The sequence below is a fragment of the Gymnodraco acuticeps genome, unplaced genomic scaffold, assembly GCF_902827175.1.
Source record: "Gymnodraco acuticeps unplaced genomic scaffold, fGymAcu1.1, whole genome shotgun sequence".
Taxonomy (NCBI): Eukaryota; Metazoa; Chordata; class Actinopteri; order Perciformes; family Bathydraconidae; genus Gymnodraco; species Gymnodraco acuticeps.
In genome coordinates this window covers 149479-171945 of record NW_022989944.1, presented here as the reverse complement: position 1 = coordinate 171945, position 22467 = coordinate 149479, and the positions used below count along the sequence as shown (strand labels likewise).

The following is a 22467-nucleotide window of genomic DNA, read 5'->3' as shown; positions in this document are numbered from 1 at the left end:
TCCAAAACGTCATTTTCCACATAGCTGACACTAGCCCGCCAAACCCTGGCTAACAACTGAAACCAGCTAGCCCACAGCTAGTTAGCTACTATTCCTGAAAAGTTCGGTTTTAACATCAAAACTACAAGTTACTTACACAAAGAAGCTAAACCGGAGGGTTCATTAACATTACCATTACGAAATAAAATAATATAGATTACTTTAGGGCTAACTAGAAAATATACCAGAACTGATGGAGGGCAAATTAAAACATGACTGACCTGCTTGGAGCATCAAGCTAACTGAAGGTGGACTCAGACGTGCAACAGCGAAATACACCTCCGGGTACAAAATAAGGAACCAATTTACATATGAAAAGAAATATCATTTTGGTGAAGTTCACAATAACAGAAAATATAGATTTTCAAGTATACAAATAACCAAAATAAAGAAGTCATAGAATAGCAATTTTATTTTAATTAAAAAATAAAAATAAAAACTTTTTTTATTGTTGCTATTTATTGGGGGGGACATTTTGAGTGTATCTGAATATTGGGGGGATGTGTCCCCCCCAATGTATATGGTGAATACGGCCCTGGCTTAAGAGATGTTCTAATATTGTTCTACGACATAAATAACATCAGTAAATACCCCACTGGTGAATTTCTGAAGGTTTTACTGGTCCAAAAAAATTCGGATGCTAACAAGTTGCTTAAAAACGACTATAGCTTATGTCATCACGCCGAACGTTAGCACCTTTAGCTAAGCGTGGTGACGTAGCTTTTTTCTTCTGGATATCTGAATTTACACTTCAACTATTGTAAACATAGTGGAGTTAATATGTGGAGATTATCCTGCTGAACCAAACGTGTAAGTATCTTAAATGTGTGTTAGCCACAGAGCTTATTTTCCGGAATATTCCAAAATCCAAAGGAAAAACCCCATTTGCTTTCTGTCAAGGTAGCCCTTCTGATGCTAACTAATGGGCCGGTCCACAAAAGCACGTCATCCCCTGCACCACACTATTTGTCACCACTTCTAACCTAATGTTGAGGAAGAGGTGAAAGACAGCCCTTTATAAGTGTTTAAGTGTGAGAACATCGCCAGTCTGCCCTCAGCTGATAACATCATGACCACAATGTGATGACTGATCTCAGATTGGCACCGTCACTGATCGTTAGATGGTGGAGTTGGTAGCATCTCACAGAGCTCTTGTTTCTTGGCGGTTTTGGTTGACGTACAGCAGACAATATATCTTTCTTTTTTTATCATGAATAGATGGAGCATCCTCAGTTTATTCAACTTTTTATCAGTTTGTCTTCAGGCCAGATGGCGGTTTGGATGAACACTGGCTGGCAATAGAGATTTAATTTCAGTTGAGTAAATAAAAACCAAACATTGAAATGAAAATAGATGTAAATGACATACAAAAGTGACTCACTGTGTGACTTATTCGATCAATTAAATGATGGGTTTGACAAAGCAGAGAAAAGAGGGCAAAGGTCAACAAACCCAAATGTCATGGTTGGTGCATCTGAGAACAACATGTGTTTTTGAGTAAATGCCGACTAAATATTATTTTTTAAGAATTGTTCATCTATTCATTATGGCCACTAGTATGAAACAGATGGAAAACCATACATATGTATGGAGTTAAGTGTGTGTCTGTGTGTGTGGAAAAGTCCTCAAGAATATATGGGCATAGATATGTCTCATAATTATTTGTGTGAACATAAAATAATTTGTGTGTAAATATGTGATTTGTAAATGCAAAACACCATCCACAAATGCATTTAAAAGATTTGCAAACTCACAAATAAATGTGCAAGTGTAAAACGGATCTGCAAATACGCTAAATATTTTCACAAATAAAAAAAAGATCTGTGAATATCTCTTTAACATTTACAACTTTCGATCAGGCATTTGTGAATCCATTTTGTATTTGCCGACCAAAAATGCGCTTGCGGATCTCAAATCTCTGCTCGCGGATCTCACATTTCTGCTTGTGGATCGTCTTTTTACACACACGGAATTTTGAGACATATTTTCCGCGGGTCTCGGCTCAAATCTACTCGTGTCACTCGGTGATTTTCGGAAACCACGTGATGGCCCGCTGATGAGGACATTTCCGCATGATTTCAAAGTAAGAGCATGATGGTTTGTTTAATGCGCTGTTTTTTATTATAATGAACAGCGGAACGTTAGATGCATTCTTACTTCACCATCATCATCATCATCATCATCATCATCATCATGTTATAGTGATACAGTTAGTTTGTGTTAGTTTATTGGTTCAATATAGCATAGTAGCATATCGCATATCGAGCACTTTCGTTGATGTTGAAGTACAGGCTATATATAGCCTACGCCACTTTCGGGTCCCGGGGGAGCAGCTGGCAGCCCAGATCAAACTCTTTCTTCATTGTGTGTTGTGTATTCAGTCAAGCGGGTCAAAGTTACAAAGCACTTCACATCTTATTAATCGGCCTAATTTTACCTTACCAGTGTAGTAATAAAGTAATCTGTAGAAAAGCACCGTATTTAGGTTAGCCTTCAGAGTAAGGCTACATTAAATGTTATAATATTCATCGTGTCCTTTCTACTGTATATGCAGGGGTGCACATAACTGGTACGCAGGTACAAATGCCCGGCAACAATCTGAAATGCGTACCGTCACTTGTGTCACAAAGCGCATTTGCATACCGACGTAGGCTACTTGTGAAGCTTTTCCAGAAGACGGTTAGATCACCGGACGACAGAGTCGGTCTCCGTGTGCACAGACAGGGCTGCTGTTAACGTCGGTCAGTACAACGGAATTGTGCCAAAACTACGCCAACCGGCTGCGGAGGGAGACACTCCCCCCCCCCCCCCCCTTCACTGGAGAACTGCGCTAAAACAGCTGATCACAACGTTCACGCTCTGTGGTCATGAAGTACTCCACTAGCCCCCCGCTGCCTGCTGCTCCCCCTGGGATTGACTTCAACATCAACGAAAGTGCTCGATATATGCTGTATTGAACCAATAAACTAACACAAACTAACTGTATCACTAAAACATGATGATGATGGTGATGGTGATAAAGAATGCATCTAACGTTCCGCTGTTCATTATAATAAAAAAACAGAGCATTAAACAAACCATCATGCTCTTACTTTGAAATCATGCGGAAATGTCGTCATCAGCGGGCCATCACGTGGTTTCCGAAAATCACCGAGTGACACGAGCAGATTTTAGCCGAGACCGGCGGAAAATATGTCTCAAAATTCCGTGTGTGTAAAAAGACGATCCACAAGCAGAAATGTGAGATCCGCGAGCAGAGATTTGAGATCCGCAAGCGCATTTTTGGTCGGCAAATACAAAATGGATTCACAAATGCCTGATCGAAAGTTGTAAATGTTAAAGAGATAATCACAGATCTTTTTTTTATTTGTGAAAATATTTAGCGTATTTGCAGATCCGTTTTACACTTGCACATTTATTTGTGAGTTTGCAAATCTTTTAAACACATTTGTGGATGGTGTTTTACATTTACAAATCACATATTTACACACAAATTATTTTTATGTTCACACAAATAATTAAGAGACATACCTATGCCCATAAGAATACATCAGTGAAAAGTTATCAACAGTTAAAGCAATGCAGCATTGGCCTCTAGTGGACAAAAAGTAGATTGTTTTATACAGTACATGCTATTCTCAGTGGAAATACTGGCCTTTGTGACAAAAAATGTATTAGATATTACATTATCAGAGTGTTGTTGTTGATGCTGGTGCAAAATGTATGCAATATGTTACTGTTGTCACAAAATAAATATGAAATAAAAATGCTTTTTGTTGTGGAACTTTTTTTAGAAGCAATTTAGTGAATCACTCTGAAGTTTTGAGCGGATACTTGTCTTTTGGCTGGTGTTTTGAGAGATCTGTAAGTCATTATAAGGACTCAGAATTATTATCAGAATGATTGCTAAGTGTCTCGAAAAAAAAAAAGAATTCTTTCTTCAAAAGAATTATGAAAGATTTTCTCAGTATCTTGAAATAGTGACTCAGAATCTTAAAATGATAACTTTAAAATATGACTTCATTAAAAAAATCTCAAGCTTTCTACTTAATTGCTAAATTTAATATATCAAAGGAATGCCAATTAATCCAAAAAGATAACTTATTATCTAGAAGTAACCACAAATGTCCCATCAATTGTGAGCAAATTAGTATCTTAAAATACCAACATAGTATCTCAAAATAGTGATAAACCTTCTCCAGATAATAACATTGAAGTAATGACTCATGGTGGTTTCTCATTTTGAGATATGATGTCATTATTAACATTCCAACATTTTTTTGACATGTAAGCTATTGTTTTGACATAAGTAGTCATTAAGAGAAAGTTTAGATTCATTTTGAGATACTAAATTGTAATTTTGTGACACTAAATCATAATGTCTGAGATACTATGTCATTATCTTGGGATGCTAACTCAAAATGTATGAGACAGTTTCTCATAACTTTGAGATAATAATTCATTATTTTTGATGTATTTAATAAATACTATTTATTATTTACAGGCAGAAATGGGCTTCCAATCTGCACAAGTTATAATCCAGTTTGAGCCAAACACCTGTGTAATTAAGACCAATTAACGATCAGGTGTGTTGGACGGAAGTATACAAAGTCCTGCTGCTGGTTCCTCTGCCCCAGTGCGTTTGTGCTGCAGAGAGAAACTCTTATTTGAAATGCATTTAAAACGAAATGGACACTTATTCATCGTCCTTCTCATTTACACCATCACAACAATAACTTTACCTGTTAATTCATCCTCAAACTCTGCTCTTCACGGTGAAAGACGAAGCGTTTTAACGACTAAAGGCCTCAGAGAGCGGATAAACCTCGACTCAAAACGGGAAAAAGAGTCGAGAATACTCCCTTTTCTAAACTCCGAAATCCAAAACAAGACTGGATTCAAACTACAAACAAACATGGCGTCTTCTTTGATTGGAAACATCTTCAAAGACCGCAACAAACCGAAGCGAAGCGACCCTCCGAATGAAGAATGTAACGAAGGGGAAATCGAGTTTTGCACTCCGGGAAAGTTTTATATTCCTGGACAACTTGAAACAAACCCGGTGGTGGGTCACCAGACAGATTCTGCTAGAGGTAAGATACTTGTATAACTTGTTCTACTTCTCGTGTTAAGACTTTTTTGAAATTATTATTACTTTGACTTTTTTTGTACTGTCTTGGTTTCTCTAAAATATATATTTTTGTGATTATGTTTTTTTTTAAATGTGCTATAACTAATCTTACCTGCCTAAAACTATACCAAATTGAAACACAAGCGTTGAACTATATTTTTTAAATTAAAATCCCCATTTATTATCAGGTTAGTAAAACAATTATTGCTTATGGGTTGCTCTATACTTTATAAGGCAAGACCTCCCGTCAATTGGATTTTATTTTTTTTAAAGCATGTGAAACCTTACATTTTTGGGATCTACTTTGCAAAATCATATAGCTGTATTTCAAATACTTTTAGTTTTAACTTTTATTTTTGGAATTGTGTTACTTCCAAGTTTCACCATTGCCTATTTTACGCATTACAATTTTAACTGAACACCTTAAAATAGTTGTAATCACATCTAGTAGTAGTTTGGTCCTGTGCCACAGATTTTGTTCATTATAGCTGCAAAGAAACACCTAATTTTCAATATATCTAATTAGCTTTTCCCAACAAGGATTATCCACATTTTTTTTTTACGAAAAATGTTTTTATTCATCACAGACGGAAAACTAATTTAAGGAATTCATATTACTTCATAACATTTTTGAGAATAGCCTATCTTTTGTACATTTGGCTGACACAGTATTCCATTCAGTGGTTTTATTTCATTGGCTGATGTCCACTATGTTGACCAAGGTTCTCTCTCTCTGACTGCCACCTACTTTGCAGTAAATTGAGAACGTGCACGCTTGAAATGTCTTCTATACCTTGATTTACAGGGATTGTGTGAACTGTTTTAATCTTAATTTATGATTCTGCAAATTGTGTTTATATTACTTGGAGGCCTTTTTGCTCCACTAAACTACAGACACGGACACTTTGTAATCCCTGTGTACTCTGGTTTGTTTCTGTCCTCCAGTTCATGCTGAGGACAGCTCAGAGTTCAGAGGTCAGAGGCTCAGTGCCTCAAAGGAGAGCTGGCGGAAGCTGAAGCCAGTCGTGGATTGTGGATATGACGCCATGACCCTCACAGTGAGATGGAGACGATCCGTACAACTGCAGCTGAGCCGGGGTGAAGACACTCACCTTTTGGATATTTTATTAGAAATTCAATTTACAGATATATTACCCAGTATGGTAGCAGCCCGGCCTGCCGGGGTCTATTTTCTTATCTTAAAAGTGAAATTAAAGGTATAATGTCTAAAAACGACTTTAAATAGGAGTTCTGTATCCAAAATGTTTACAATAACTTTCAAACCTAGAGAAATACCAAGTTATGGTAATGATCCGTATTACTTGATCGCCTGTGATGGAGACGGATACCCCTTTAAACATATATCTGTGGCCATCTGTAAAACATCAATTGACATTTATATTGAGTTTCCCGCCACATTTTGACAACTATTTTCAATCTTTGTTGCTTTCAACGGTATATTTTACAACCCGATGAATGATTTTAGACATGGTACATCTGGTGTCTTTGTGTCTTTGTACATATTTTATCTTTATTCAAGTAATAATTAGTCATTTTCTCACTGTACTTTCTATTCTCATTATCTCGCTTTCATTGAAATGCTTTTTTTTGTATATTTGTAATAGTTTTTTAAAATAGTTTATATATTTTTAATGGCTGATTCTGACATCAAAGTGTTCCGTTAGATAGATAAGTACTTTATTGATCCCAATTTGTGAAATGTTTGCGTTGCAGCAGTATAAAAAAAACACAAGGTAATGTACATAAGAGAAACTAAGACACAGAAATAAAATAGCATTAAAAAAATAAAAAAGGGTTTAGCACAATTAATCAAAACGATATCAAAATCGCTAAATGGACTCGTGCAATACAACAAAAAATGTTAGCAAGCAAAATGCAATATCTGTTAAAATGCTTAATTTTTAATAACATTTGTTTTGGTGTCTGTGTCTCAGTGAACGAGTCGTCGGTGCCTCTGAGCCAGCCTCCTCCTCAGTGTGGATACTCTGTGCATAACACATGGAGAGACCTCAGCCTGATCGCTCGCTACGACGCCTGCCACGTCAAACAGGAGGTAACAGATCCATACATTTCAATCTAGACCAGGGGTGTCCAAACTACGGCCCGGGGGCCAAATGCGCCCCGCGGACCATTTTGAATCGGCCCTCGGCAAATAAAAAAAAATGTATAATGGTGGTGGCCCACAAATGAAACTTGAGCTTGTCTTGTATTGTACTTCTTAAATATATCTGTAAACATATTTTACACAGTAGCATTTATGTGTTTAATAAGCCCAATTTCAGTCAATTTAAGTTGGAAACATTTTCTAACAAATCTAAGTTGATAAGAAAAAAGCCCAATAACTTATTTAAATAGCAACCTTGAAATATACCCTATTTCCTCTTATTATAAGCAATCTGAAGCTTCTGTTTCAAGGAATGAGCTGCTCACAAAATAAATGAAACCCTCTGGAAAGCTGTGATTTAGGCTGCAGCATAATTTACTTACATTTGATTTATTTTACTAACTTATAACTTCAATTATGAGGCAATAAACCTGACCTCTAGTGAGTGACCCAGTCCTTCGAATATTTTTTCTGTATGTGGCCCTCGATGAAAAAAGTTTGGACACCCCTGATCTTGATGATAATGCATAGATTTTAAAACAGTTTTTTAAAGGGTCAGGGTCATTATTGCACATTTTAAGGGTATAAAATCTCTAGCTGAATTACTTACATTTCAATGTCTTTACAGTGTGAATAAAAGTTTCCTCGTACCAAACAAAATCCGTTTTTAGAATCGGATGAATCATACCTTTTAATGTAGATGACTCAGTCCACTCTCATGTCACCTTGACAAGAAAGTTGGGGGCTTTAATGGAGCGTTGACTCAGGACTTTTTTAACGAGTAAAACCTGGTCTCTTAATTATAGATGCATCTTCTCTAATAGATGTCAAACGTTTTTGCTCACGGCCAGAGGTGGGAAGTAGTGGAGTACAAATACTTTGTTACTGTACTTAAGTACATTTTTCTGGTATCAGTATTTTACTCCACGACTTATTTTTCTGATGACTTTTTACTTTCTACTTCTTACATGTTGAACACAAATACCTGTACTTTCTACTTCTCACATGTTGAACCCAAATACCTGTACTTTCTACTTCTTACATGTTGAACCCAAATACCTGTACTTTCTACTTCTTACATGTTGAACCCAAATACCTGTACTTTCTACTTCTTACATGTTGAACCCAAATACCTGTACTTTGTACTTCTTACATGTTGAACCTAAATACCTGTACTTTCTACTTCTTACATGTTGAACACAAATACCTGTACTTTCTACTTCTCACATGTTGAACCCAAATACCTGTACTTTCTACTTCTTACATGTTGAACCCAAATACCTGAACTTTCTACTTCTCACATGTTGAACACAAATACCTGTACTTTCTACTTCTTACATGTTGAACCCAAATACCTGTACTTTCTACTTCTCACATGTTGAACCCAAATACCTGTACTTTCTACTTCTTACATGTTGAACCCAAATACCTGAACTTTCTACTTCTTACATGTTGAACCCAAATACCTGTACTTTCTACTTCTCACATGTTGAACACAAATACCTGTACTTTCTACTTCTTACATGTTGAACCCAAATACCTGTACTTTCTACTTCTCACATGTTGAACTCAAATACCTGTACTTTCTACTTCTCACATTTTCCAAACAGGCCGGTTCCTTTAGTCTGAATGTGTGTTTGGTGCGTGATCATTATTATTTAGTCATTGCGTGCCTATTGATTTGAACACGATCCGTGTATCCATAATTTCCTGGTCTTCTCTAAAGAAGAGGCACCAATGAAAATGTTGCCGTTGTTCAGCATGGAAACATTCATTAGCTAACAATGACATTATTGTTCTATTAATATAAAGGGAGGTCAGGTACTCTTTAAAACAGCTGCTAGTTATGGGTACTTTTTACTGAAGTACATTTCAAAGCCTCTTTACTTTGACTTGAGTAAAGAAGTTTAGTCAGTACTTCTACTTTTACCAGAGTATTTTTAAACACGAGTATCTGTACTTCTACTTGAGTAAAGGATGTGTGTACTTTTGCCATCTCTGCTCACGGCTGTTTGTGTTCAGGAGGAGGGTTTTGTATTACCCCTGCTGTGGAGGGGGACTCCAGCGAAGATGTCCTGCCCGATCCCTCAGACCCAGCCTCGGGCCTCTGGACCCTCGTCTCTCTGTTGCTCTCTGCATGGGATGACCCTCACTGTGCAGGGACCCCATGCTGCTGAGGACATCAGGGTGAACGGTAATTTACTTGCACTAAACATCTCGTGTGAGTGTCAGTTTGGGAAGGGAGGCATGTGGGGGAGGGGAGGTTTGGTCAGTGTTTGTTTGTTTTGAAAAAATGAGTGGGGATGAAGTATTAATTGGTACTAAGTCACATTTTGTTGCCAATGAATTTCTTGGTGTCATGAAATCTTGAATCTAATGTAATTCTACCCTCACTCATCCTGTACAAAGAATACAATTATATTAAAAAAAAAAATAGAAATAAAAAAAAAGGTAATTTACCTGCACTATTATCTGTTTCATTGTGTTGCACTGTTGTAAGATTTTCCTCGACATAACTACACTGTAGCCATGTACGTATGACAATAAAAGCCTTGAATCTAATGATAGATTTTTCATTCTTTTATCACTCTGTATTTCTCTAGATCAGGGGTGTCAAACTCAATTTCATTGTGGGCCACATTAGCATTATGGTTGCACTCAAAGTGCCGGTTGTAACTTTAAGACTATATACATTTACATGAATATATAATATATATTAAATAATGTATTATATTCCATTATTGGCTCTGCATTGGATTATTATCAATTCTGGTAATAACTTCATAAATAGCTACGTCTGAAAGCAGAAGTCTAGGGCAAATAATTGAAAGCAAATATTCAACAATTACAGTATATTATATTCTTTGGAAGCTCTTGCGGTTTGACACCCCTGCTCTAGATGGTCTTTTAAAAGAATGTTTTTTTTGCTTCTCGTTACAGTCAGAGGAGAATGGGCCCCCCTGTTGGTGTTAGAGGAGCGGTGTGGATACACAGTGGAGAGACGTGACGCTGAGATTATAATCGCTGCTCCATTTATTACCTGTGGCATCACAGACGAGGTGAGTTTCAAGAAGTCACTATTCATAAGACGATACTACATATATTGTACGTATACTATAATACATTTGTAGAAGGGCTGTATATGTTAAAGGTCCCATGTCATGCTTTTCTGGTTATTACCCGTCCCCTTGTGTTATGTAGCTTTCTCTGCATGTAAACGGTCTGCAGAGTCACAAGCCCTCAAAGTACACCCTGTAGCGAGTAAAACTCTAACACAGAAAAGACCGGTCTGTGCTGCCCCAGAACGCCTCGTTGGAGATTTCTCTTTTTCCATCGTTTACTTCTTGGGTATAGTGACGTATTTCGGCTATAGTGACCTTACGTCCGCGGAGCCGTTACGTTTGGACCAATCAACGGACTTCCTCACACACACACTCGGCGGGACGTTGCGAGGCTCGCTGCTGCGAGGAGTGGGACACTGTGAGCTGGCTCACTGGTGTGGGGTCGGCGAGACACCGCGGAACTCAGCCTGAGCACACACACATTATATTATATAAAATGTTGAAAAATCACTTGTATTAATCACATTACTCAGTTTGACCCAAACCACCTTTCGAGATTTTAGTAAATGTGACTTAAATGATGTTTTCATACATTTTCTGTAAACTTTCTCACAAAGAAAATCTCTCTTTTTCAGGATGGAAAACACAGTCTGTCTCTTCAGATAGAAGAAAACACCTTCAAAGTGGCCTGTCCTGTGTCTCCCCCTGAAGAACTCAGACCTTCCCATCATACTCCTCGTCTTCAAAGAGGGAACATTCCTGAATCCCTGGAGTCTTTTCCATGGGCCCAACCTTTCCTCTTGGCCCCTCTTAACTACCCCCACCCTACATACCACCACAAGTACCATCCTCCTGATGAATCATCTTCCACTGCTGAGCTTTCATTAGCTCCTCCTGTTGATTCGCCTCCAGACGACCCCCACCAGATTCCTGCACATTTCAATATCCCCACTCCTCAGTCATCTCCAGAAAATGTAGAAAATGTACATCCAGTGTATCCGGATCCGCAAGATACTCATGTGATGGGCGTCTCGATTAAGCTGCGTGCTGCTCCTTCCCCAGTAACCGTTCAAGATGTAGCACCTTCTCTGCAGCCTTCGAGCCACGGCTTCAATTCCTACTATCACTACTACCACCACCCTAAAGTACCTCTTCCTGACACAACTCAAAACCCCGATCCAGGTCCTGAGGAGCCTGGAAAACAATCTTTTACCAATCCTCCTCAAAACCCGGGATTCCTAGAGAACTCCCACTTTCTTCAGCCAGTGACGGAGGCTGCCTTTCTGCCAATTTCCAACCTTCCAACATCTGCACCTCATCCTCCACATCCCATTCCCATACCATTACTTCCCACACATCGCTAGCGGCGAGGCCACAATATTGCCGCCTCTCGATCCCGAAATGACTCCAAATTTGTCCGAAGATCAGAAGTCGGACACCTCCGTTCATCCTCGCTCGTCACAAGTCTACGATGAACACAACCCCTTCAATCCATACTATCACTACTACCAACCTAAAATCCCTCAACCTGGTCCACCTCAAGACCCAGATCTGCGTCCCGAGGAGCCTGTGGATCTACCTCAAAACCCTGAATTCCCACAGGACTCACAACAGTTTCTTCAGCCTGTCACAGAAGCTGCCTCTCTTATGTCCACCCTTCCTCCAAAAACCTCTACACCCTCACATCCTCCACATCCCTATCCATTCCCTTTCCATTACTTCCCACACATTGGTCCGGAAGAGGCCCAAAGGTTGCCTTCTTTAGATCCCGAAACGACTCCAAATTTGTCAGAAGATCAGAATTCTGGCACATCCATTCATCCTCGCTCATCTGATGCTGAGGCAACTTCTTTAACTTCTAGTCCTCCAGAAAGTCCTCCAAAAATGAATTCACCTGATGTACCTTATCCTCCACATCCTTATCCATTCCCGTACTATTACTTCCCTCATATTGCTCTTGGCGAGGACAAAGGATTGCCGCCTCTCTATCCTGAAATGACTCCAAATTTGTCAGAAGATCAGAAGTCGGACACCTCCGTTCATCCTCGTTCATCACAAGTCCACAACGAACACAACCCCTTCAATCCATACTATCACAACTTCCACCACCCTGAAATCCCTCAACCTGGTCCACCTCAACACCCTAATTCAGGCCCTGAAGTACCTGGAGAACAATCTTTAACTCATTTTACTCAAAACCCTGAATTCCTAGAGAAATCACACCAGTTCCTTCAGCCTGCACCTGAGGCGGCTTCTTTTACTTCTAGTCTTCCAGAGAGTCCTCCAAAAACATCTGCACCTTTTCCTGCACATCCTTATCCATTCCCATACTATTACTTCCCACATATGGCTCCGGGCGAGGACAAAGGATTGCCTCCGCCAAATTTGTTGGAAGATCAGAAGTCGGACACCTCCATTCATCCTCGTTCATCACAAGTTCTCGACGGACACGACCCCTTAAATCCACACTATCACTACTTCCACCACCCTGACATCCCTCAACCTGGTCCACCTCAAGACCCTGATTCAGGCCCTGAAGTACTTGGAGAACGGTCTTTAACTCATTTTACTCAAAACCCTGAATTCCTAGAGAAATCACACCAGTTCCTTCAGCCTGCACCTGAGGCGGCCTCTTTTACTTCTAGTCTTCCAGAGACTCCTCCAAAAACATCTGCACAAGATGCACGTCCTCCTCCCCATCCTTATCCATTTCCATACCATTACTCCATGCATATCGCTAGAGGAGATGTTAAAAGATCGGCTCCTCCCGATCCAGAAACGGGACCGGACAACTCCGTTCATCCATACTATCACTACCAACACCTTAAAATCCCTCTTCCTGGCAAACCTCAAGACACCGATCCAGGTCCTGAAGAGCCTGGAGAACTCTCTTTAACTAATCTTCCTCAACTTCTTCAGTCTGGACCTGAGTCAGCAACTTTGACTTCTAGCCCTCCAGAAAGTCCTCCAAAAGCATCTGCACCTGATGCACCCCCTCCTCCACATCCTTATCCATTCCCGTACTATTACTTTCCACATATTGCTCGGGGCGATGTTCAAGGATTGCCCCCTCTAAGTCTGGAAGCAAATCCAGATTTGTCCGAAGATCAAAAGTCTGACGCCTCTGTTCATCCTCGCTCGTCACAAGTCCATGATGAACACAACTCCTTCAATCCATACCATCAATACTACTACAACCACCTTAAAATCCCTCAAACTGGTCCAACTCAAGATCCTGATCCTCAAGAATGGTCTCAAACTAATCCTCCTCTAAGCTATGAATTCCCAGAGAACTCTGATGTTGCTTCTTTTACTTCAAGCCCTTCAGAAAGTCCTCTGAAATCTGCACCTGAGGCACCTTATCCTCCATATCCCTATCCGCACTATTACTTCCCTCACATTGCTTGGGGAGAGCCTGAAGCGTTTGTAGACCCTCAGGAGATGCATCCTGCGGGCAATATGAACTTTGAAAAAGCTTCAAATTCAGAGCCTCAGCTTCCCTCTGACCTCAGTGGGTTGGATCATGCCGCTGAAGCAGGATTTCCCAGCATGCCTCAGCAGCTTCGTAGCCTCAATTCACATTATGTCACTCATCAACAGCAAGTAGATGCTTTTGAGCTTCCTGATGAAGAAGTGGGGAAGAGGATGGATGCTGAAATGAAAGGTGATTTAAAAATACTCAAAGCTGTAAAATCTCCAGTAGTATTGCTCTTGATTACACATACTGAGTTTGGCCCAGCATTATTTTTGTTGCCATAGCTTTAAAGGGGACCTATCATGCAAAATGCGCTTTTTGATGTCTTTTATACATCAATATTCAGAGTTAAATGTGGGGTAGGTAATTTTGGAGAAACCAGCTTGAGTGCGCTAGAATTTGAAAATACACAGCCGGAACAAATCTACCACTTCCTTCAGACTTCCTTACAGAGCCCCTCCTCCAAGACACACGAACGCGCACATGACCAATGAGGGCACGAGATAAGTTTGTGCACAGATGGAAGGCTGACAGGCAGGTAGGCCATCCAGTTACTTTAGCCGGGCCGGCTCAGATGATTGGTCGTGCTTTTTACAGTATTACGGCTTCCACAGATGACATTTTTGTCAAAAGCACTCAAGATATTCATTGCTATCGGGATGTTAAGAGCATTCCATAGAATATAACAAAAAGTGTATCTCGAGCCGGTTTCTTAAACGTACCTACCCCACCTTTAAAGTAGAAAGGTATTAATGTTGCACTTATGCGAACATCACTTTATTTAAAGGGGACCTATCATGCAAAATGTGCTTTTTGATGTCTTTTATACATAACTGTGTCGGGGAACTCACGCAGCAGCAGAAAATAAAACCCTTTCTCTTTTCCTCCATACCCAAATCTTTTAAAAACGGGTGTACAACGAGCGGATACAGATTTGCTGCCGATCTGACGTCAAATCGGCAGCGGACTCACAGAAAATTGCTATCAGAAACAATGCCTGACGTGTTTTGGACGTAATCTCGTCTTTGTTTACATTAGCAAGCCTCGCTAACACTCAGAGCTAACCTGTACTGGAGAGCACATGTGTTTTTTTTAAAAGCAGGAAATGAAAAAAGGAACTCACCTTGTGATAAACCTGCAAGAGAAAAAGCATTTGAGCTCCATACTGTTTCAGAAATAATCCTTGACGTGGTTTTGAACAGGATGGCGTTTTATCACAGCAGAATTTAACTTTATCTCCGGTAGAATTCTGATCAGGCATTAGCTCCGCCTCCTCTTTTAAACAATTTTTTTTAAATCCAAGGACCCAAAATCTGCATTTCTCTAAAGGGCCGGAATAGAGGGGTATGAGGCATGGCTACAATGGGGGGATCTGTGACATGTTTTGTATATATGTATATGTTTCCAATATAGCATAATAGGTCCACTTTAAATATTCGTTAATTTAATGTTGCTTTTGTAAATCAGAATGCTTTATTTATCCTGGGCAAAACTCAGTTTCATGAGTTACCCCATTTTAGAATAAATAACTAAAATGTCAAAGTTTTAAATAAAAATAAGAAGTTAAATCAAGAATGCAATAAAAGGATACAATAAAAATAGTGTGCAATGGAATACAAATATTTATATAAATCTAAAGGTGGAAATCATTCAAACCACAGCTGGGTAGCCTAATCCATAATAATGCATCTCAATTCGTTTATTTTGTTATCTAAATTTGCAAAGTAACTAATACCTTAAGATGTAAAAGATACAACATTTCCTTTGAGATGAATTAAAGTAGAAATTAGGATATGAACGAAATAATCTGACATTTTACATCACAGTTCTTGAGTATATTTAATTTCCGTGTGTTTTCCGACAGACTGCACATCGGGGCAGCATTTGATCTTCGTGGTGGACCACAGATCTGAGATCTCTCCTGTCAGGTCGGCGTTATGTTAATTACTTATTCTGCGTTTGACAGTTTTATTTCCTTGTTTTATATCAAATGTGTTATCCTTTTTAATTCTTCACACAGAAAACACTAGAATGAGTTCCTTCACGGAGGATTTACACACATCACAAGACAGTCATCTGCCTCTCTTTTAAACATTTCAAATGAGTATTGTCAGATCTGTTTTTGGTGTTTAAGCTTTTTTAAAAGGCATTTTGCTGGGAGAGGGGTAACATGCTCTGATTCCAACACATGCTGCTTTTAATTGAATCAGAAATCCTTCATTTTTCCCACAGCAGGAACATTTATATAAAAATCACATAATAATAATAAGTGTTAAAAGGATGTGGCTGCTGATTGAGGTTTAATAAACATTATTGAAGTTACTGTGACAAAGGTGACAGAGAATGAGGATTTTGGTATTAAGTATTCCACTACTGTATGTTGCATGTTTTTATGTTATTGTATTTACTTTTTGAAATGTGTCTTTAGGTTGACTTACAGAATCTGTCCAGGGACTACAGATGGAAAATAGCCTCTTGGCAAACTGTCACATTTACAGAAATGTTGATTAATGTGCACTGTCCCTGTTGAATGAATAAAACACGTTCCTCTGCTGGTCCTCAGGTTGGGGGTGCAGTGTAGTTCCTCTCCGGGCTCTCCAGGTGAAGAGAGTCTCCACGTGATGAATCGTCCTCCTCCTGTTCTGTTTCCAGTCTCCACCGTCACTGTGCAGCTGAGAATCGCCACAGGTGATCGTCTCCACTGTATTCTCTTTATATAACAAGAGGTTGAATAAGTACTATACATATATTTTACTAAAATTAAAAGTAGAAATTCCAGGGGGTCCGCGGGGTCTTAAAAAGTATTAAAAGTTGATAAATCAATTTAGCGAAAATGAAGGCTATTAAAAAGTATTAAACGGCATTTTCTAAGGTTTTACATTTTGTAGCTTGTTTTCAATAAGTATATAAATGGTCCAAAGAGGTTGTATTCTACAGTCTGCCTGAATGTAATCATGGCGTAGGTGTGTAGTGTGATTCTGTGTAGTTTATTGATGGCATCCCGTTGGATGTGACGTCATCTGAACAGGACATCGCACGCTCACTGCTTGATGGCGCGCGAAGGTCCGTTTACGCCGGTTGTTAAACAACATCGTTATGGGGAAATGCAAGTCTGCGTCCAAATGGTTGGAAGATAAGGAGGAAGGACAATCAATACTGTGTATAGTCAATGTGAGGTAAAGTGTGTCGCCAAGGTAACCGGTTAGAACTCAAAGTGGCGATGAGGTCTTAAAATGTATGGAAAGGGTCTTTAAAGGTCTTACATTTGACTTCAGGATTCCTGCATATACCCTGAATACTACAATACAGTATGAAAACTCAGTTACAAGTAAAAGTCCTGCATCAAAATCTTACCTGTTATCGTATTGCCTATTTCAGTAAAAATATATATTATTGTGTTTAAAATGATTGATGCATTAATGTTATTATACCTGTTGGATAAAAATCTGATATATTTTGTATTATTAATCAGAATCTTCAAAGTAACTGAACATTTTGAATGTGGAGAAATTCAATTGAAGCACAATTTTGAGTTTCAAATTTAGATTTTTTTCTTTTTTTTTTGTACACAGACGAGTCGTTCAGCAGCTTCCACCCTGAGGCTCACCTTCCTCTCAGCGTGATTGGAGGAGGATCTGTTTACCTGCAGCTGAGCCTTCAGGACCCCCCCGCCCCCCACCTGCTGCTGCTGGTTCACTCCTGCCTGGCGTTCACACACACACCGTACAGCAGCTGGAGGCTCGTCTACGATGGGTAGGTGTTGACGTTGCCATCTTACGATACGATAATACTTGACTGGTCAGATCAAGTCTGAAATGCTCCTTGCATCACAGCAGCTCCATGTGTGACATCAACAGACAGATATCAAGACACAATACATGAAAAACAAACAACAAACATTTAACATAACGGCACAATCAGTGAGAGAAAACATGCTCAAAGAGCCTTCAGCGTGCATCTGATCTGGATTCTGCTGTGTTTACTGAGAGGACTGACTGGAGCACAAAGGAGTGTCAATCTTAGGGATACTGTGAACATACCACAAATGACTTAGGAAGAAATACACACACACACTAACACTAGCACACACACCCCGTCGGCATTGCTTCAACCGGAAGTGGCACGTTTATTGCGCATGTCCGTTTTATCACGGCAATACAGGAAGTGACTTTTAGTGTAAGTAAAATAAACGGATTAATCTCTAATAACTCAACAGTAGGACATCTGAAATCCTTCATTCTTCCCACAGTGGATGCATTGTTTTGTTACAGCGATAAAACAGTGCAGATAGAAAGAGCAGACATTAAATATTTTGGCAAACACACCAATAAAATAAAAATCACTCTTACCGCCTTTTGATATTTTAGTGTGGATTGTGCTTTTGTATTGTTGGGTCAAACTATTGCCTGTAAATCAGAATCAGAAAACTTAAATCATCCCTGAGGGGTTATTCCGTTATTATAGAATATATATATATACAAAATTATCAATAAGATTTATGCAAGAAGTCAAAAGCAAAAATGTCTATTGAAAAATAAAAAGTGGTGTAATGTTAGTAAAGATGCTTGATGCTGATAACCAGATATTTGCATTACATTTTCACTGTAATAGAGTATATTGAGTTGTGCAGTTAAATTATATATTTACAAGTTGTGTCCGTATTGCAAAGTTTAAAAGTGTTTTTTAAAGGAGCATTTCCTGCTTTCTACATGTCATTTATTTTCTGTTCAGTTGCGGTGATTCCCAGCTGCTCTCTCACGCCAACCCCCCCCCCACCCAGAGGATCCTGATCCCTGCCCTCCCGTCTCCGCCCTCTGAGAGCACCCCCCCCCTGACTGAAGGAGGATCCTCTCACCTGCAGGACCCCGAGGTAACTCCCTCTGAACTAACATGCTCATACAGGACAATAATTATGAAAAGCACATAATTACACTGAGGTGGGAAGTAGTGGAGTACAAATACTTTAGGCGCATTCACACTGCGGTACTTTTCCCACAAAGGTTCATGTGAACTTAGTTCATGTGAACTCTTTTATCGCGTTCACACCAAAAAGAGCCGGTACTAAAATTAGTTCATGTGAACCTTTTTACCCCCACGAAAGTCCCTGCTAGAGAGCAGGGACTTTCGTGCGGCTCTCTTGTGAGAAAAGAGCTATATTTCTGATTGGCTGGGCGGATTGCAAACCACGCCCCGTAAAACTCCCAAAAAGTTTTGTGAAGCCGCCATTTTATTATCCTCGCATTAGCATTATTAGCATTAGCATTAGCCCAGCGCAGAAACGCAGAGAGACTAACTTATGGCAACACAAAATAAAACATGGGAGCGGTGTAGATGAGCCAGTCCCCAACTCCGGGGACTTCCGGCCGGGGACTTTGGGCGGCAGTATACGCCGTGAAGTGGTTTGCGGCCTGCCAGTAAGCCCAAAGCAGAAGAAGAACAAGTGACGTCAGCGGCTTAATTTGCCTAATCCTCCCTCAGGGACTTATTCCAGTGTGAACGCGATCTGTACTTAGTTCATGCAAACTAAAGAGTTCACATGAACTAAGTTCACATGAACCTTTGTGGGAAAAGTACCGCAGTGTGAATGCGCCTATTGAGACCAGTTTGGAATGTGTTTACTGAGGTGTTGAATCAAGTGACAAGTAGGGTAAATGTTTTCATAGACTCCTTAGAAGAAGTAGTGCGGCTCTCTTGTGAGAAAAGAGCTATATTTCTGATTGGCTGGGCGGATTGCAAACCACGCCCCGTAAAACTCCCAAAAAGTTTTGTGAAGCCGCCATTTTATTATCCTCGCATTAGCATTATTAGCATTAGCCCAGCGCAGAAACGCAGAGAGACTAACTTATGGCAACACAAAATAAAACATGGGAGCAGTGGAGATGAGGAGGTGTCGGCGTTCTGGCGATTTACTCGGAAGGCTTCAGTAGAAGCTGCTGGGACTCCCAGCAGCTTCTACTGAAGCCAGTCCCCAACTCCGGGGACTTCCGGCCGGGGACTTTGGGCGGCAGTATACGCCGTGAAGTGGTTTGCGGCCTGCCAGTAAACCCAAAGCAGAAGAAGAACAAGTGACGTCAGCGGCTTCGTTTGCCTAATCCTCCCTCAGGGACTTTTTCCAGTGTGAACGCGATCTGTATTTAGTTCATGCGAACTAAAGAGTTCACATGAACTAAGTTCACATGAACCTTTGTGGGAAAAGTACCGCAGTGTGAATGCCCCTATTGTTACTGTACTTAAGTACATGTTTCTGGTATCAGTACTTTACTCCACTACTTATTCTTCTAACGACTTTTTACTTTTACTTCTTACATTTTGAACACAAATACCTGTACTTTCTAATTCTTATATGTTGAACCCAAATACCTGTACTTTCTACTTCTTACATGTTGAACCCAAATACCTGTACTTTGTACATGTTGAACCCAAATACCTGTACTTTGTACATGTTGAACCCAAATACCTGTACTTTCTACTTCTTACATTTTGAACCCAAATACCTGTACTTTGTACATGTTGAACACAAATACCTGTACTTTATACTTCTTACATGTTGAACACAAATACCTGTACTTTATACTTCTTACATGTTGAACACAAATACCTGTACTTTATACTTCTTACATGTTGAACACAAATACCTGTACTTTATACTTCTTACATGTTGAACCCAAATACCTGTACTTTCTACTTCTTACATGTTGAACCCAAATACCTGTACTTTCTACTTCTTACATGTTGAACCCAAATACCTGTACTTTCTACTTCTTACATGTTGAACACAAATACCTGTACTTTGTACATGTTGAACCCAAATACCTGTACTTTGTACATGTTGAACCCAAATACCTGTACTTTGTACATGTTGAACACAAATACCTGTACTTTCTACTTCTTACATGTTGAACACAAATACCTGTACTTTCTACATGTTGAACACAAATACCTGTACTTTCTACATGTTGAACACAAATACCTGTACTTTCTACATGTTGAACACAAATACCTGTACTTTCTACATGTTGAACACAAATACCTGTACTTTCTACTTCTTACATGTTGAACACAAATACCTGTACTTTCTACTTCTTACATGTTGAACACAAATACCTGTACTTTCTACTTCGTACATGTTGAACACAAATACCTGTACTTTCTACTTCGTACATGTTGAACACAAATACCTGTACTTTCTACTTCTTACATGTTGAACACAAATACCTGTACTTTCTACTTCTTACATGTTGAACCCAAATACCTGTACTTTCTACTTCTTACATGTTGAACACAAATACCTGTACTTTCTACTTCTTACATGTTGAACACAAATACCTGTACTTTCTACTTCTTACATGTTGAACACAAATACCTGTACTTTCTACTTCTTACATGTTGAACTCAAATACCTGTACTTTCTACTTCTCTCATTTTCCAAACAGCTGGTTCCTTTAGTTTGAATGTGTGTTTGGTGCGTGATCATTATTATTTAGAGTCATTGCGTGCCTATTGATTTGAACACGATCCGTGTATCCATCATTTCCTGCTCTTCTCTAAAGAATAGGGACCAATGAAAACGTTGTCACGTTGCCGTTGTTCAGCATGGAAACATTTATTAGCTAACAATGACATTATTAATATAAAGGGAGGTCAGGTACTCTTTAAAACAGCTGCTAGTTATGAGTACTTTTTACTTAAGTAATTTTCGAAGCCTCTTTACTTTTACTTGAGTAAAGAAGTTTAGTCAGTACTTTTACTAGAGTATTTTTAAACACAAGTATCTGTACTTCTACCAGAATATTTTTAAACACGAGTATATGTACTTCTACTTGAGTAAAGGATGAGTGTACTTTTGCCATCTCTGATTATATGAAACAACCAGAACTCTTAAAAGTACACGAGAAAACATTTTTTTGCCTGTGTCTCTTAAAACGCTAAACAGATAATGCATGATACTGGCTTTACTTTTAGTAAAACGGTTTCAATGTGTTTGTTTCCTCAGATCTACTTCATGTGTTTGACAGAGGTGTGCTATGCTGCACATGTTGACTGCACCATAAGCTGCACCAACAGTAAGTTCAACACACAGGAAACACCCAAGAGAAACTGAGGACTGCTATAGTCTTCTCACAAGATTGTAGTAGTATATTAATTGGGAACATATTCAGAAGGGTTCCCAAGACTTAAAATAAGTGAAACGGGGCTACATAATTTACCTTTCAAATGCCCAGTGAAAAAATAATTATATTTTAAACATGGGCCTGGTGTACTTGTTGTGGTTTTCCCTTTCCTGTAGTGTGTTATCTAGGTTTGTGTGCATGTAAATGGTCTGCAAATGCTAAAATCCAGAAGTTCCTGAAAATGAGGGCTACTTAAATTGCCTAAGAATTGCTTATGAAGAATCTATTGCTCTTATCTACATGTGTCTGCTAGCATTCCCATTACCCAATTAAGAAATTATTTTCCAAGGACTTTACAAACACACCTTTCTAAAGCACAATACAAGACTAGAGAAAACAAAAAATGTCTCGAGGACTCGTTTATCACGACACTAACTTTTGTTTTTCCCTCACAGGTCCTGACAGTGACGTGTGAGAAATGAAATAAACACTTTTACACACCTGCACTCTGGTTTTGTTTCATG

The 22467-nt window shown here is 39.3% G+C and overlaps 2 protein-coding genes across 2 annotated transcripts; both read left to right on the top strand.

Annotated features, from left to right (window-relative positions):
• Positions 1-4666: 4666 nt before the first annotated feature.
• Positions 4667-11747, top strand: LOC117542516. Its single transcript, XM_034210231.1, has 6 exons — positions 4667-5132; positions 6116-6268; positions 7126-7244; positions 9318-9489; positions 10236-10354; positions 10993-11747. Exons 1-6 carry the CDS (start codon positions 4712-4714, stop codon positions 11719-11721), a joined length of 1713 nt encoding a protein of 570 aa, XP_034066122.1. The 5' UTR covers positions 4667-4711; the 3' UTR covers positions 11722-11747.
• Positions 11736-22445, top strand: LOC117542515 (proline-rich protein 36-like). The gene is made up of 7 exons (XM_034210230.1): positions 11736-14021; positions 15697-15760; positions 16396-16520; positions 17405-17585; positions 18564-18702; positions 21826-21895; positions 22399-22445. The coding sequence occupies exons 1-7, from the start codon at positions 11759-11761 to the stop codon at positions 22416-22418; spliced, it is 2862 nt and encodes a 953-aa protein (XP_034066121.1). The 5' UTR covers positions 11736-11758; the 3' UTR covers positions 22419-22445.
• The last annotated feature ends 22 nt before the right edge of the window (positions 22446-22467 follow it).

What these genes read in the sequence shown, in the direction of transcription:
- LOC117542516 (XM_034210231.1), top strand. Translation starts at nt 4,712, where the DNA reads ATGCATTTAAAACGAAATGGACACTTATTCATCGTCCTTCTCATTTAC. An exon ending in CCAGACAGATTCTGCTAGAG is followed by an intron (nt 5,133 to 6,115) that starts GTAAGATACTTG and finishes TCTGTCCTCCAG; the next exon opens with TTCATGCTGAGGACAGCTCA. An exon ending in CCTGTGGCATCACAGACGAG is followed by an intron (nt 10,355 to 10,992) that starts GTGAGTTTCAAG and finishes TCTCTTTTTCAG; the next exon opens with GATGGAAAACACAGTCTGTC.
- LOC117542515 (XM_034210230.1), top strand. Translation starts at nt 11,759, where the DNA reads ATGACTCCAAATTTGTCCGAAGATCAGAAGTCGGACACCTCCGTTCAT. An exon ending in GATGGATGCTGAAATGAAAG is followed by an intron (nt 14,022 to 15,696) that starts GTGATTTAAAAA and finishes GTTTTCCGACAG; the next exon opens with ACTGCACATCGGGGCAGCAT. An exon ending in CACCATAAGCTGCACCAACA is followed by an intron (nt 21,896 to 22,398) that starts GTAAGTTCAACA and finishes TTTCCCTCACAG; the next exon opens with GTCCTGACAGTGACGTGTGA.